At 45.8% G+C, this 15726-nt stretch overlaps 8 protein-coding genes across 8 annotated transcripts, besides 1 other annotated feature; 7 read left to right on the plus strand and 1 right to left on the minus strand.

Annotated features, from left to right (window-relative positions):
- Positions 1–192: 192 nt before the first annotated feature.
- Positions 193–1895, plus strand: TSTA_055910 (secretory lipase, putative; the record flags this gene model as incomplete). The annotated part of the gene is made up of 2 exons (XM_002487157.1): positions 193–1615; positions 1849–1895. The coding sequence occupies 2 exons, from the start codon at positions 193–195 to the stop codon at positions 1893–1895; spliced, it is 1470 nt and encodes a 489-aa protein (XP_002487202.1).
- Positions 1896–2595: 700 nt separating this feature from the next.
- TSTA_055920 (C6 transcription factor, putative) lies at positions 2596–4417 on the plus strand (the record flags this gene model as incomplete). Its single annotated transcript, XM_002487158.1, has 2 exons — positions 2596–2718; positions 2780–4417. 2 exons carry the CDS (start codon positions 2596–2598, stop codon positions 4415–4417), a joined length of 1761 nt encoding a protein of 586 aa, XP_002487203.1.
- Positions 4418–4810: 393 nt separating this feature from the next.
- TSTA_055930 (DUF1275 domain protein) lies at positions 4811–6006 on the plus strand (the record flags this gene model as incomplete). The annotated part of the gene is made up of 3 exons (XM_002487159.1): positions 4811–5366; positions 5391–5745; positions 5919–6006. The coding sequence occupies 3 exons, from the start codon at positions 4811–4813 to the stop codon at positions 6004–6006; spliced, it is 999 nt and encodes a 332-aa protein (XP_002487204.1).
- A 94-nt stretch (positions 6007–6100) lies between these two features.
- Positions 6101–7658, plus strand: TSTA_055940 (xenobiotic compound monooxygenase, DszA family). The gene is made up of 2 exons (XM_002487160.1): positions 6101–6527; positions 6552–7658. Exons 1-2 carry the CDS (start codon positions 6133–6135, stop codon positions 7606–7608), a joined length of 1452 nt encoding a protein of 483 aa, XP_002487205.1. The 5' UTR covers positions 6101–6132; the 3' UTR covers positions 7609–7658.
- A 26-nt stretch (positions 7659–7684) lies between these two features.
- TSTA_055950 (allantoate permease, putative) lies at positions 7685–9193 on the minus strand (the record flags this gene model as incomplete). The annotated part of the gene is made up of 2 exons (XM_002487161.1): positions 7685–7898; positions 7968–9193. 2 exons carry the CDS (start codon positions 9191–9193, stop codon positions 7685–7687), a joined length of 1440 nt encoding a protein of 479 aa, XP_002487206.1.
- A 287-nt stretch (positions 9194–9480) lies between these two features.
- TSTA_055960 (leucoanthocyanidin dioxygenase, putative) lies at positions 9481–11160 on the plus strand (the record flags this gene model as incomplete). The annotated part of the gene is made up of 2 exons (XM_002487162.1): positions 9481–9571; positions 9790–11160. 2 exons carry the CDS (start codon positions 9481–9483, stop codon positions 10977–10979), a joined length of 1281 nt encoding a protein of 426 aa, XP_002487207.1. The 3' UTR covers positions 10980–11160.
- Positions 11161–11395: 235 nt separating this feature from the next.
- On the plus strand, positions 11396–13063 carry TSTA_055970 (uncharacterized protein; the record flags this gene model as incomplete). Its single annotated transcript, XM_002487163.1, has 2 exons — positions 11396–12313; positions 12350–13063. The coding sequence occupies 2 exons, from the start codon at positions 11396–11398 to the stop codon at positions 13061–13063; spliced, it is 1632 nt and encodes a 543-aa protein (XP_002487208.1).
- Positions 11441–12937: a mobile genetic element.
- Positions 13064–14437: 1374 nt separating the features above from the next.
- Positions 14438–15603, plus strand: TSTA_055980 (cAMP receptor (Car4), putative). The gene is made up of 4 exons (XM_002487164.1): positions 14438–14555; positions 14618–14803; positions 14870–14934; positions 15017–15603. The coding sequence occupies exons 1-4, from the start codon at positions 14482–14484 to the stop codon at positions 15586–15588; spliced, it is 897 nt and encodes a 298-aa protein (XP_002487209.1). The 5' UTR covers positions 14438–14481; the 3' UTR covers positions 15589–15603.
- The last annotated feature ends 123 nt before the right edge of the window (positions 15604–15726 follow it).

Raw genomic sequence — 15726 nt, forward strand, 5'->3', positions numbered from 1 at the left:
ATACTCAATCATTTACGTATCCTCCCGGTAAGCGTAATAGCTTGAACAACTTAGAAACTTTGACAGCTTCCAATGGTCCGATGAAAGGTATAAAAGGGTTAGCTCTCTCATGATATTCCACAAGAACCAGACAGAACTGTCAGTGTCATTGACCTCCATAGCTATCCACCGCTTATTTGAACACTGGATAAAATGTATTTACACTTTCGCTTCCTATCACTCGTGGCCTTCGTGGGTGCTGGTGCATCCATTGTTGCTGCTACTGGCTCCAGCTCGACTTGCGATGCCCTCTGCCTGGAAGTAGTGCAAAATGGTTCCTCATGGGAAATAGACCAGCATGCGTCTCGTGATTTCTCGTTCTACGCGACACCATCTAACTTTTCCTTTGATCTTTCTCCGGGCAGCCTCATCACCGTGGAGCCGGTCACCCAACTGTTGAACTACAGTATTCCGAGCGGTCTCTCCATGTCTCGCATCATATACACCACTAATGACCTGAATGGTACTACGCTTCCGACTTCTGCATATATCCTCTGGCCGTACACGCCACTCACGACTAGCGGCCACAAAGATCAAGGATATCCGATGGTAGCATGGGCTCATGGTACTTCTGGAGTACTGAGAGGCTGCGCACCGAGCAACTATCGAAACCTGCAGTACCACTTCATGACTCCCTTCCTCCTCGCCCTTCAGGGTATGGTTGTCGTGGCGCCGGACTATGCAGGACTCGGCGTCGACACATTGCCCAATGGACAGAAGATAGGACACCCCTGGCTTAGCGGACCGGCACAAGCCAACGATCTTGCCAACGCCGCCATAGCTGCTCGGAAAGCTTTCCCCGATCTCCTAACAGCTGACGGGCCCTTTGTTGCCATGGGTCATTCCCAGGGAGGAGGAGCTACTTGGGCATTCGCCGAGAAGCAGGTCAAGGAACCTATATCTGGATACAAAGGCACAGTTGCTATTGCACCCACCACACGGACCTTCGACCATCTGAAAGACGCTTTTAGCAACATCACAGAACCTTGGGCCCAGGTAATCATTGCTGGACAACCTAAGCTTATATCTGCAGTCACTGCTGCGTTCCCGTCATATAATTACTCAGGCCTAACACCTGTATCTTACGATAGATGGTTCAACGTCCTGAAGCCTTTGGATGGATGCCTCCCGACAGACAGTCTTGCGTTCACAAACGTGACTGTTGACGAATTAGCGGTTCCCAACTGGTATGACGCACCCGAGGTCCAGGAATATGCAAAGTTAGCAGAAAACGGACGGAAGAAATTCAAGGGTCCACTGCTCATCGTCTCTGGGGAAGCCGACATTGTAGTCCCTCTTGATACGGTTGAGTCCGCGGTCGATGATACTTGCAAGATGTTAAAAGATGAGCATTGGAACGAGTCACTTGAGTTAGTCACCTACTCAGCCATGGATCATTTCCCGAGCATTCAAGCTAGTCAGATGAAGTGGCTACCGTGGATTAAAGATCAGTTGACTGGTGCACCACCACCACGACCCGGATGTTTCAAGAGTGCCGTAACCGGAATCCGTACAAACGACACCGTGCAAACTGCGACACCGAACTTCCTTGAGGGTTGGGCTAGTGCTGAAGAGAGTTGGAAATATTCTCTCTAGTCTCAACTTGTGCTTGCGCCTGAGACTCAACCGGGAATTACGATGAGCTTGGTCGTGGAGGAAGAAGTGCATAAGTCGATGAATAGTTCCCCAGACATGTCCGGACACATGTACCTTAGATGAAGATAGTGGCTGTAGCACATGTCGATAAGACTCACTTTCATCAACTTTTACCTAGGTAATAGCTTAGATACTACCTTCCCTCTATGGAAGATGAAATCACCAGACTTTTGGCGTATAATCCATTGACCGGTTTGTAAAATTCCGTTCGTCGAATATTTCAAGCTTCTAGATTGTGTTTTTCTTGGCTCGAAGGTAGCACTTCCTCAAATTCCCAGTGGTTAACTGCAGCCCATTAGCTGGTTCTCACGTAAGCAGACCGCGTATTCGTCAACTGCCGAATACGCACTTCCATGACTATTGGTCGCTTTGAAGCTGAGATTTGAAAAATTTGTCACGATGGAGACTCCCTTGTTGAGCTGAGGCTTAGACGTTGAAGATTTGTCATGGAGGTGGGGGGGCTAGGCATCGACATCGAACCATGTCACCTGTTAACAGCAGCCCCGCAGGGCCCTATTGCTTAGCGGTATTAGGCATGGCTTTAGAGGGTTACTAGGAATTCGCAAGAAGTTAGTCCTGAGAACACGACTTTAACGAGACCCTTTATTATCCTCAGGGATCTGATGCCAAGCTTCAAATTGTTCAGCTCTCGCGATGTAAAAAGGCAGAGAAGATTTTCAATGGATAATTGAATTCCAAATATATGGGGCTGTGTTCCGATTTCCGAACTGCTGTTCCCTGAGTTCCTTATGAGTTTCTTAGGTGCTGGAAAAGTAGAGATACCTAGGTATAACTAGAGGACTTGGTTGACCAAGGCTCTTGACCATGAATATAAAATGAAGGGCAGTCCCGTGGTTGAATTGCGCGACACAATAAATGCCCCAAAGCTAGAGATGCAATATGTCGAGAAATATCAATACCTTGGAGGAAGCTTCAAGCCCCGAGGCGGGTGGTTTCAGGACACGCAGGTCACATAAAAAGTCCAGATATGGGTGCACAAAATGCAAAAAACGCAGAATTAAGGTATGTATGAAGCCCAGATAAAAGTTTTAGTTGAATAACTCTAATTATGCTCTGTATTCAGTGCGACGAGCGTTTACCGAAGTGCTCGAGATGTGAAAGGATGGATCTCAGCTGCCAATATCCCAATTGGAATCCGAAATCCATATTAGCAGATGTATTTATGGTGGATTCATTAGATGTATTGCCACTGCAGCATAAATCTCGAGCAAAGTATGGAAGAGGGAGTCCCGCGAACTCTAATCATTCGTTTGGAATTTCCGGAAGTCCATTATCATCAGTATCAAACCTCGCTTCATCGCAGTTGTCAACTGTACTGCCTAAACAGGACAGGAATCTTGACTCCGCATTGCTATCAAAGGCAGCGCAAGATCTTACGCCGGTAGAGTTTGAGCTGTTTCAACACTATCTCGATCATACTAGCAAGGACCTAACCGTTGGGGACGAGGAGCAGAACACTCTGCAGATCAGAATTCCAACTTTAGCTTGTGAGAGTAAGCCTCTCATGAAGTCTGTACTGGCATTATCTGAAGTATGCAAATGTCTTGATATCATAAACCAGCTGTCGGCGTCTGATGCAGGCCGTAACCAAGTCATTGAACTTCTATCACTAGCAAATCGATATCACATGGATTCACTACGGGCGGTGCAAGCTACGTTGCCTCAAACCAAACACTACGACCATGTCTTGGCCAACGCAGCTATGATGGGAATGTATGGTTCGGGCAGCCATTGTGCGCGTATCTGGTTAGCTAAAACGGCGAGTTTGGGTGACCGGCTGCAGGAGGATTTGTTGCCCAGACACTCCCAATGGATTAGACTCTTTCGTGCCGTTCACATGGCTTATGGGGGGCTTCTCAATAACAGTCAATCGACAGATACGGCACAGTTTGATTGGGATCGTTCACCTAATCTCCCCACGGCAGGGAACGATTCACGGATCAGATCATATTTTCGAGCATCATCTCAGCTCCAGCAGCAGAGACCTCCGATAAATCATGCCTTGTACCCTATTATATCCGCTACGGTGGGCCCATCAATGGAAAAGCTGCGCAGAAGGACTAGGGAAATAGCTATACTTGAAGCAAGTAGCGAGATAAGTGGTTACGATAGTCCACTTACACTGTCTATTCATGGCAACCCCGAGATCGAAGCGTGCTTTGTTGCTTTAAGCATTTTAGGTAGCATTGTGACCGAAACATTTCCGACAAATGACTCGATGGCTAGCACGCCACTCGCCTTTGAAGTCGATGTTGACCCGGTAGGGCAATTGTCGGAAGTCTCTCCATGGCTCCGAAGATACGCAGCTAGTATAACCTCCATGGTACCATCGCCACTTCCTCGAAGATTTATTATGGCTTTTATTCATAAAGTTCCCAACAAGTACCTGAACCTGATTGAAGATATGCTCAACCTCATTCAGACGGATGCTCCAGTTGGTCACGGCATGGTTTGGACACCAGAGCCTAGTCCAGCGCACCAGCTTGCGCTAGATATATTCGCTCATTGGCTCGTTCTTGTGCTCATGTTAGATAACGTGTGGTGGATCGGTGACATTGGAGCTTGGGAGCTTGGTCAGATTGCGTCTTTCAGAAATGATGCACGGCAACCGATGTGGTTGTGGAATCAGGAAGAGGATTGGTGGCCCGGGAGCATGCTTGAGATCAGTCGACAGTTTGAGAAGCATAGGACAAAAAGTTAGATAAATTATAAGCAGATTTTCAGTTTGAAATGGTAGTGGAATGCAGAAATCCGACAAGTAAAACATTTACCTAGAGTATTCTTAGGTTTAGGGCTTAGGCAAATTGTCTCGGCCGGGTACCTGGCTATCAGCTTATCGATAACTTATCGCCCCTGTGCCGAATCTCGCTCCGGTGAAAACGCCGACGGCTAAAAACAACAATGAATGTCGTGATCACGAAAATTTTTACAATCGCTGTACCTTGGCTGCAATACATTCTGCCACTATAACACTACTTAATGACACCTTAGCCGACAAGAAATAATATCACTTCTTAAACGGCGCGCTTTCTCATCCCACGGAGCGGATTGATACCGAGCTATCGCATCGCAGGGCCACGCGATACCCGGAACAATGGCACAACCTGGCGCCTTCGATCAGAAATTGGAAAGTAGAACAGCACCCGGGAATCACAACAATGCGACACCTGCACCGGTAACACCATTGGAAAATGCCAGGAACCAAGGGGAAGATCTAGAAGCAAGCCTCCCAACCGCCAACAACCCGAACGGAAACCTCTCCAAAGAAGATGACGACCAGATTCTCCAACAAAAGTCCGCGCGACGAGGACGCTGGGGTGAAATCGTCAGCACAAATCATGCAGACCTGATATTCATCCTCTGCTCGTTGACGACTGGATTATGTGACGGTGTCGTTTATGCGTCCTTTGGTTGTTTCATCAGTATGCAAACAGGAAATACAATTTTCGTGGGGTTGGGTGCCTCGGGTATACCGACAAATAAACCGTACGGATGGCTCAAATCATTGATCTCAATCACGGGATTTTTCACTGGATCGTTCGTATTCGCAAAGATAATGCGTGCAGTCGGGAACCGGAAGAGGGGCGCATTGACAATCTGTTTCGCTGCCCAGGCTATCTTCATATTTATTGCTGCAGCAGTTATCGAAGGTAATGCGATTCCGCACGATATAGATAATCAACCTACTAGCGGCTCACTATTTTTGGAATTGATTCCCATCGCGCTCCTGGCGTTTCAATTTGGTGGACAGATTACGGCTAGTCGTGGAATGGGATTCAACGAGTTACCAACTGTGGTGTTGACTTCGGTGTATTTCGATATCGCATCTGACCCGAAACTTACGGATGGTGTTACGAAGAATGTGAAACGGAATAGACGCATTGGGTCAGCTGTCGCTATCCTTGTGGGTGCCATCGCTGCAGGTTGGCTATGTCGCAGTGATGCTGAGATGCAGAGCGCCTTGTGGATTTCGGGATTTTTGAAAGTATGCATTGCTGTTGGATGGACTGTGTGGCCCGTGGCTGAGAAGTGATTTTGCTTCGGGATTTACATCTGACATATGGACTGGATATAGCTAATAGACTTAATATATACATAAATATTTCATGGATCTTGATTTCTGAATCCGTCTTCATTCGATATCTAGATAATCAAAAGCTCGTCAAAAGCGACAATCGGGATGTGTTCTGATCCTCCACTAGAACCTATCAGACGAATGAGAACGAGAATGACGTGCCGCGGCCAGACGATGGCGAGAACTGGGGCAGCCCTGGATTACTGCTTAAATAGGCAATTATAGCACTAACAATCTCTCAAGCTTGAGCAACATATAGAGGGGCCTTTCTTCCTCGAGGCATAGGAGTTGTCTTTCTTTTTTTACGCTGATTCAATTTCATATACAATCAATAAGCTATAATGACAGAAACCATCCCTTCAGCGACCTCTGTCTCACCCAAGAAACAGATCATCCTCAATGCCTTTGTCATGAACACTCCGGGCCACCAGGCCCCCGGTCTCTGGAGACATCCCCGCAATAAAACAGATCAATACAAAAAACTTTGCTTTTGGACAGATCTCGCACAGCTACTCGACAAAGCAGGGTTTCACGCAATGTTTATTGCCGACACATTGGGTCCCTACGATGTTTACAAAGGCCCCGCCAATGTTGTACCGGCATTGGCATCAGGCGCACAGTTCCCCGTTAATGATCCTCTGTTTTTGGTTCCGACAATGGCTTCTGTAACGAAGAATCTGATTTTCGGGGTGACGGCGAGTTTGACATATGAAAAGCCATATGCATTGGCGAGAAGGTTCTCGACGGTTGACCATTATAGCCAAGGCCGAGTTGCATGGAATATTGTTACTTCTTACCTAGACAGTGCTGCTAGAAACCACGGGCTCAAGGAGCAAATCCCGCACGACGAGCGATACGCCATTGCGCATGAGTATATGGAAGTCCTCTATAAGCTATGGGAAGGCAGTTTCCGGGACGATGCCGTCCTTGAAGATCGAGAAAACGGCATCTACATTGCGAATGATGCTGTACGACAAATCAATCACAAAGGCAAATACTTTGAAGTCCCTGGTCCTCATTTCTGTGAGCCATCGCCACAAAGAACTCCGTTCTTGTTCCAAGCGGGTGTCTCCGAGGCAGGAAATGGCTTCGGTGGCAAGCATGGAGAAGCCATCTTCATTGGAGGCCAGACCCCTGAAGGCGTTCGTGCAACGGTAGATAATATCCGCGCCATTGCAAAGAAAGAAGGTCGTGATCCGAACCATATAAAGATCATCTTAGCGATCTGCGTTATCGTGGCTGCGACGGATGAAGAGGCTCAAGCCAAGCGTGAAGAGTACCTGAAATATGCAGACTATGAAGGTGCCTATGCCCTCTTTGGTGGATGGACAGGTGTTGATTTGTCCAAGTATTCTGATACGGAGAATTTCCTCGTCGCGGATTCACCTCGTGTTCAGTCTCTCATACGACGATGGGCAGCCTCAGTGCCCGGAACGGAGGGTCAACCTTGGACCAAGAAGACCATTGCCGAGTATTTGAGTGTTGGTGGTCTACAGGCAAAACTGATTGGAAGTCCTACTACAGTCGCTGATCAAATTGAGCAGTGGGTGGATTTGACGGATGTGGATGGGTTTAATGTCATTCATATAACGAATCCGGGCTGTTTTGAGGATATGGCTGAGTATCTGATTCCGGAATTAAGACGTCGTGGACGATTCAGGAGTCATGTAGAAAAGGAAGGCGCTACTGCTCGAGAAGTTTTTATCGGATCGAGGAGATTACCAGAGGACCACCCGGGGAGCAAGTATAAATGGCGTGCCGGTGAGAGTATCCCTTCGTATCAGAAGGAGGAACAAACGAGCTCTCTTGCAAATTAGACAGTGCTTCTCACGCTTTGAGCAGTCACTATATATCAACGTTACCTAAGTAGCAACTATTTGCAATCCCTAAGTACTACCTAGCACCCGTTCTTGCTGTTTCCTCATCACCTGTACCCTCATCGACCAAAGCTCGCTTCTTGATATCATGCTTTTCCAAAAGTCGGAGCACAACGGCAAGGACACAGAGAGTAACCCCTAAACAAGAAGCGCCAATAAACGCAGCATGAAAACGAGGCGCCAAAACCGTCCTCCAAACCGTCAAAGTCCACCAAATAGACTGAATATAGCTAAACATGTTTGAAGTAGCAATCACAAACCCTCTCATTTCATGATCATGTGGAATTAGGTCCGAATACCAAGCGTAATAGATACCTGGGACTCCGGCAGCAGTGAATGTCAGATAATAGGCCGCGTATTTGAGGCCAATCGGAACATCCCAGACGGCGAGTACGATACAGGCAAAGATTGTGGGGATTTGCATGGCTATAAGGGTTTGCCAGCGTCTACCACGGAGCAAAGGAGAATCAGAAATGACGCCAGCAAGTAACTGCACCACTACACCAACAGCGTACTGACCTGTAGGCCAAACGTTGACTTGATAAATAGAATGATGAGTTGATTTGAGCCAAAGGGCGAAAACAGGTTGATAAATTGGGTAGCTTCCTTGAACGAGAAAGTATCCCACGGGCAGAACCCAGAACTGCCACTGTTTCATAATACGGAAGATCTTTGTGCGGTCCCATGCGGATGCTCCAAGGGGTTTCATGCCGTCGGCAATTAACCGTCTTCGTGCGAATTCTGCTTCCTCTTTGGTGATGTAGAATGCGCGAGTCGTCTCGGGGAAGTCTGGGTAAAAGAAGTATCCCGTGATAGCAATCGGTAGACTGATGATGCCACAGACAATAAACAACCATTGCCATCCGGCGTGGCCAAGCACACCATTGAGACCCTTGTATGCACCAGCTTGCAGATAGCCACTGAACATTCCCGCAAAACTTGCAGTGGCGTAGAATATGGTCATGCGTTTTCCGCGCTCACTCTTGGTATACCATGAGCCAATAATGTATACAACAGTCGGGAAATACGTTCCCTCACAGAGAGCAATCAGAAATCGTATGGCGTATAGCTGGGAAGTAGTCTTTACAGAAGCTGAGCAGAATGTAAAGATTGACCAAAGAACCTCCATGGTCGGGATGAGAATCGAAGGACGAATGCGGGTAACTAGGATGACCGCAGGCAATTGACCGAGAACATAGCCCGCCGTAAAGACGTTGCCGGCATATGTTAACTCGCTGCCTTTCATTTTCAATGCATCTGACATTCCGGAGACATATGCATTAGCGACATTGGCTTGGTCGAGGTTCTTGCTGAAATACCCGAGACAAGAAATGCTGAGCAAGAAGATATCGAGCTTGAACAGGAACCATTTTTCTTTGGAGGATTTAGCAGGGTCGTCCCAGATGTAGCGTCTGATTGATGTGAAGTATGAGGTTTCTTTGATAGTATCTTCTGGCAGTGATTGAATCTCTGATGGCACATTGGTCTCAGTGACCGCGGTGTCTTTCTGAGCGCTGCTCGACATCTTGGATCCAGTGTAACACAAATTCTCGCATTGAAAGAATGAACAGAGACATCTCTTGAGACTCAAAATTCCGAATAAATACTACCACAGGATAATGTCTACAAGAAATCTTCAATGGTAACATGTGTACTTCGTTTTCGCCATCAGGTTGCATTTCCTCATGAGATACAAGTCAATTGCACCATATAACCATATTTTGATGTGCTTCGCTGGCAATTTCTTATTATTAAACAATTAATATGGACTATATAAACGCCCTCTGAGTGCCAATATGTTTATGAACTACCATGAGCCAATTGACTTCCAAGAAGATATCAGGGCATGTTTCTCGGATGGAAAAGGCCCGAGATCCGTCCAAATTCAAGGCGAGGACGAGGTGTATTCATGACTTGATTGAATTCTATGGCCTGTTTGATTTCAAATCAGACATATGATCTGGCTCTCTTTATCAGGAAATGGATGAATGGGAAGCGCGGATATCAGCGATGGCGACATTAGCCTTAAGATTATGACAATCTTCTTCCCCGCACGACCAACTACATATCAAATGCCAATGCAGCATTTAATACTCTTTTTGACAATATGGAATTGAGAAGACTCCGGACGGATCAATAAGCAAAATACAATGGCTACCACTACAATCGAACCCACCGCAGTTCAAACTCCTGCTGTAGACCTTGAACAATACGCCTATAAAACCCTTAAGCACTACGTCCACCCACCGGAAACCAAAGCCAATCTCCCCTGGTCTGAGCTGGTTACCCTTGACCTCGAAGACTACCATCGGCCAGGAGGCAAAGAACGTCTTGCCAAACAACTCGAACATGCCGTCCACCACGTTGGCTTCTTCTACGTCAAGAACTTTGGTCTAACCCAAGAACAAGTAGACCAGCAGTTCACTCTGGCACAGAATTTCTTTGAACTGCCGGTTCAAGAAAAAGAGAAATACGAAGTCAACTATGGCGAAGCTGACTACAATGGCTGGCGTAGACCAGGCCGGTACGTGGGCGCCAATAATACCAGAGATAATATAGAGATGTACAACATCCCCAAATTCACCAAGGATTTCGAAGGGAAATATAATCATCCAGATCTGATCAAGGCTCATTTACCGGAAATTGAGACATTCCACCGAGCTTTGCATGCGAATGTCGTGCTACCGTTGTTGCGACTCTTTGCAATTATTCTAGAATTGCCTGATGAAGATTACCTCGTCAAGCAACACACTTACGAGGAGAAAAGTGAAGATCACTTCCGATACATGCTATATCATCCTCGTACAGAAGAGGAATGGGAAGCAAACAATTATGGCAAGGGGGGCGGCCACACTGATCTCGGTACCGTCACTTTACTCTTCCGTCAACCTGTTGCCGGTCTCCAGATCTTGGGTGAGGATAATAATTGGACTTGGGTCTCTGCTCAACCTGGTACAATCACTGTCAATCTCGCAGATACAATCTCACATTTGACGGGTGGTTGGTTGAAGAGTTCTGTGCACCGGGTCGTGGCACCCCCGGAGGATCAACGACAGTATAAGCGGACGGGTTTGCTTTATTTTGCTCGCCCACATAACAAGACTGTACTTGTGCCCATTACAGATTCTCCGGTCTTGCAGAAATCTGGAGTGAAGCCACGATTTGAGAAGTTGGTGACTATGGAAGAATGGGTTAGGGCTAAACAGACTCTGCAGCTTAATCCTGAGATTGCGAAGAAACGTTGGGCGGAGAAGGGGGATGGAACTGTAGAAGTTCTTGCGGGATTCCATGATAGGAAGTACAAGGAGTAAATCCGGCCTTTCCCTTGAAGTTATATGCCCTGCCAGTGAGCTCATGCAGAAGTTAAGTCTGCAAATAGCTTAAACAATGTGACACGGAGCTTTTGGATCAGTCAATGTATAGGGCTTATAGATCGCTTTAAGCACATAATTTGCTTACTTCAGCAATACAGGAACACGCACGTATCGTGTATGTCCTTCAAAAGGGAAATATATGCACAAATCCAGCGCTATGCTAACTCCTCTCATAATATTTAGTTATATAAAACATATAAACCTGTTCCTTTGTAACGCTACCTAGTTACATAGGAACAGCGGTATTAAGTAATACAGAACTTGCCCTAAAACGTAACGTAATCCACAAGCGAACCGGCACTTTTTCCCGAACACGTACACAATATTAATTCCATACTATTCAACACGCCAAAATGCCACCAATTCGCAATAAAAATAAGAAAGATTTAGCTGAGCAAGAAGGACGAATCTTATTAGCTATTTCCGATTTACAAAATGGACGAATCTTGCGCGTGGCTCGAGCTGCAAGGATTTACAGTATACCCCGGGCGACTCTACAAGACAGATTAAACGGCACTCAACAAAGATCTCAAGTTCGCGCCAACAGCCATAAATTAACTCAGTGTGAGGAGGAATCGCTTGTCAAATGGATACTCGATTTAGATAAACGTGGATTACCCCCTCGACACTCTCTTGTACGAGAGATGGCCGATTATCTTCTTTCGCAACGCGGAAACCGCCGGGTTGGAGAGAATTGGGTATATAACCTTGTCAAACGTCGCCCAGAGATTGAATCAAAGTTCTCACGGAAATATAACTATGAACGTGCTAAGTGCAAAGATCCGAAGATAATCCAAGAGTATTTTGATCGCGTACGAGAGGTTATATTAGAGTATGGGATCTTGCCAGAAGATATCTACAATTTTGATAAGACTGGCTTTGCTATGGGACTCTGTGCGACTGCAAAGGTTATCACTGGAAGCGATCGATATGCTCGGCCAAAGCTATTACAGCCTGGTAACCGAGAATGGGTAACTGCAATTGAGGCAGTTAATTCGATTGGATGGGCATTGCCTTCGTATATTATTTTCAAGGCAAAGAAATACACTCGATTAGGCTGGTTTGAGGATCTTCCAGACGACTGGAAAATCAACATTAGCGACAATGGATGGACGACAGATAAGATTGGATTAGAATGGCTTAAAACTCATTTTATTCCTCTTACTGATGGCCGTACATTGGGGAAATATCAGATGTTGATTCTTGATGGCCATGGAAGCCATTTAACTGCTGAATTTGACCGTACATGCACTGAGAATAATATTATTCCGGTCTGTATGCCTCCTCACTCTTCACATCTTTTACAGCCTCTTGATGTTGGCTGTTTTGCTGTTTTAAAGCGAGAATATGGACGGCTTATTGAGCAGCGAATGAGGCTTGGATTCAATCACATTGACAAAATCGACTTTCTCACTGCATTCCCGAAGGCTCGTACGATGGCATATAAAGCTCAAACTGTTCGGAATAGCTTTATGGTAACTGGGTTAGTACCATTCAATCCAGATCGAGTTTATCAACAGCTTACTGTTCGATTGAAGACTCCAACACCCCCTCCAAGTCGATCAAGTGATACACAATCATCCTGCTTGCAAACCCCTCAAAACGCATGTCAATTTAAGCGCCAAATGACTACTACGAAGAAGAGAATAAGCCGGCATACAAGGAGTTCATCTGAGGCTATTGGTGAAGTGTTTACACGGGCATCAAAGGCTTATGGGATGAGTATTAATAAGCTTACAATTGCACAGAAGGAACTCCATGATCTACGGGCTGCACATGAGAAGGAGAAGCAAAAACGTCGAAGATCTAAGCAGCAAATATCTCATGAGCAGGGAATTACCAGAGAGGAAGCTCAAGCACTCGTACAAGGTTGGGTTGAAGCATCCCAAGCTGTTACTACTGCTCCGGCCGAGCCTGAGCTTCCAGTCTGTCATCCACCTGTACGACGTCAATTTCGCTGCAGTGATTGTGGTGTTGCAGGACATAAAATAACCGGATGTCCTAATCGTATTAGGAATTAATTTTTTGTATATAATTAGTATGTGGGTTAGAAATTGAGATTTGAGATCAATATTGTGTACGTGTTCGGGAAAAAGTGCCGGTTCGCTTGTAGTGCAGGTTCGCTTGTGGATTACGTTAAATTAAGAAGCACTGATGTGATTTCTCACTTCCGTCGAGGCCCTAGCTCAATAATGATTCGTCTTTGAACATGTATTATATGCATAAATTATAATAACGGCTTCAAAGCCTAAAATCATTGGAAATCATTGTACTATGGTCTACTATGTACGGAGATTGCGGATGACAATCACCGTGCTTGTTAGAGAAAGGTATAGTCAGGGGAGAAGATCTGAATAATGATTTTGGATTAGCCACGCATGGCAAAATCAACGACAGAAATGACGTTTGGCATGGGAACTAAAGTACTTGCCTTGAGTTTATTTGACACATCAGATGATGGGGGGGTTCGTGCTTACGCTGCTTCAGGTGGGTGATGCGCAATTCTCGCTTATCGCGCTCTCTTCAAATATCACGAGTTTCAAGACTAGATCTGATCTACCTCTATCTTGACTTCGAGCCTCAATGGGCTCTCATTAATAGAAGGCTATTTATGCTCTGTTGGTCGCTGATGATCCTTTGAGCCCCATTGGTTCAATAACCCTAATCTTGTACGGAGATGCTCCTCGGCATAAACAGGACTTGCACGGAAAACAGTATGAGTCGAAAGATAGTGCCAATCTCAATTGGTCGTTTCATGTTTATAATTCTAGGGTTGATTTTGAGCTGATGCTGTCCTAAGCGGGGAGCAGAAAAAGCAAAGCCCTAGTGCGGGACGTGCCCGGCATATATACGAGTCTCATACGAAGAACGAGAGCAATATCGAGTATAAATACTAAAGGCAGTCCCAATCACGCCATATTGTTTTGCAAATTCACAATCATTGTCCAACAACAACGGCGAAACACCATGTCTATTGATACATATGGGTAGCAAAATAGATAGCTCCTGAAAGCTGAGAAAAAGAAATTTCTACTCTCAAAGCTACTCCCAATCACCAGCATAATCCCTCCATGGTTTGGATTAGGAAGAACCCACATAGATGGATATATTAAGCTTCTTGGTCGCTCCGTCTTCGACTTTGCATGTAGCCATGAAATCATCCGCAATAGTGTAGGGCCATTGTCCCCCTCGAGAAAGTACAATGCGTTCAATGAGCTTGGTCACAGAGCCTATACTTCCTCAATACACCACCCTCCATGGCCCTCACAGAAGCACAGCTTCATACCCTAACCCTGGTTGGACGTTTTGCGTCCACGCTTTCCATCCTAGGGGTCGTCACGATCATCTCACGTTTGCCTCGTCACGCCATTTCCGTAACCCGATGCACCGCCTGATTTTTATCAATGCATTTTATAATCTGTTTGACTTTATTGCAACGATGATATCAACAAGCGGTCCGGATGCAGGCAACTCTTCGGCTTTGTGCCAGTTTCAGGGGTTTTGTCTCCAGATGTACGTTCCCATCCAGCGGCTTTATCATTTATCATACATTAACACATACTGAGCGAGGATAGGTTCCCCATGGCAGATGTTTTATGGACTGTTGCAATGGCGGTTGACGTTTATCTCGTTGTATATCATCGCTTTGAAGCGGAGGCTTTACGCAAGCTTGAAATTTACTATATTACTATTATTACGGGCGTTGTAGCTATTCCTGCGTTGGTCTTTCTTTTTATCCATACTCTAGACAAGGGTCCTATGTATGGAAGCGTAACAGTGAGTTGTTCTCCTTTTGTCCTTATACTCAGCTAATCTCTGTTCAACAGTTCTGGTGCTCAATTTCTCCTAATTGGGTTCTCTTTCGGATTCTGTTTTACTACGGGCCAATCTGGTATGCCGCATTCTCTGATAAAATCTATATTTCTTCGGTTGTCTTACTGATAGGCTTACTTTCAGGTTCCTGATTCTTATAGTATTGATTCTATATATCCTTGTCGGAGTCAAAGTTGTTAAGCTCCGGCATCAATTTAATGCTTCTCATGCAGATCACATCGCACTCTCTTCCAACATCTCGACAAAAAACCACTCCTTCGACCACCCGAGCAACACACTCGCCGTTACAGTCGAAGTCAATATCCGAACCCAACCATCTCTCTCTTCACATCCAGACCAGAAAGGGCCCCAATCCTTCATCGAACAAAGCGCACTTCCCTCCCACATGGTCCTCGATTACAACCACTCCAAGCAGTCACATGTCTCATTCAGACAGTACATCCTCATGCCAATGGTGTTTTTCCTAGTCCTGCTGGCAACATGGGTTGCTCCCACGATCAACAGGATATCCGCATTTGTGAATCCAAACCATTCTTCGTATCCGCTGATGGTTACTGTTGGGGCAATGGGATCCCTACGCGGGTTCTGGAATGGGGTTGTGTTCATTTCGATTGGAATGAAGAGTTGGAGGAGACAGACAAGACTGCAGAAATGGAAACTTTCTGATAAGGTGAAAGGGATGGCACCAGCGAAACCCAGAGCGCCGAGATAGACTCATATCAACACGCAGTTCTGATCATTGGTTATGTACATATGATATAAATACCCAATTCATCAGTGGATGTTTTCTAGCAATACGTTTATTATGCTGTTTGTCCATTTGTAGTTTCAAAATACATATACTCTCTGA

The sequence above is a fragment of the Talaromyces stipitatus genome, genomic scaffold, assembly GCF_000003125.1.
Source record: "Talaromyces stipitatus ATCC 10500 scf_1105507295487 genomic scaffold, whole genome shotgun sequence".
Classification (NCBI taxonomy): Eukaryota; Fungi; Ascomycota; class Eurotiomycetes; order Eurotiales; family Trichocomaceae; genus Talaromyces; species Talaromyces stipitatus.

What these genes read in the sequence shown, in the direction of transcription:
- TSTA_055940 (XM_002487160.1), top strand. Translation starts at nt 6,133, where the DNA reads ATGACAGAAACCATCCCTTCAGCGACCTCTGTCTCACCCAAGAAACAG. An exon ending in CCATATGCATTGGCGAGAAG is followed by an intron (nt 6,528 to 6,551) that starts GTTCTCGACGGT and finishes TGACCATTATAG; the next exon opens with CCAAGGCCGAGTTGCATGGA.
- TSTA_055980 (XM_002487164.1), top strand. Translation starts at nt 14,482, where the DNA reads ATGATATCAACAAGCGGTCCGGATGCAGGCAACTCTTCGGCTTTGTGC. An exon ending in CAGGGGTTTTGTCTCCAGAT is followed by an intron (nt 14,556 to 14,617) that starts GTACGTTCCCAT and finishes GAGCGAGGATAG; the next exon opens with GTTCCCCATGGCAGATGTTT. An exon ending in ACTCTAGACAAGGGTCCTAT is followed by an intron (nt 14,804 to 14,869) that starts GTATGGAAGCGT and finishes TCTGTTCAACAG; the next exon opens with TTCTGGTGCTCAATTTCTCC.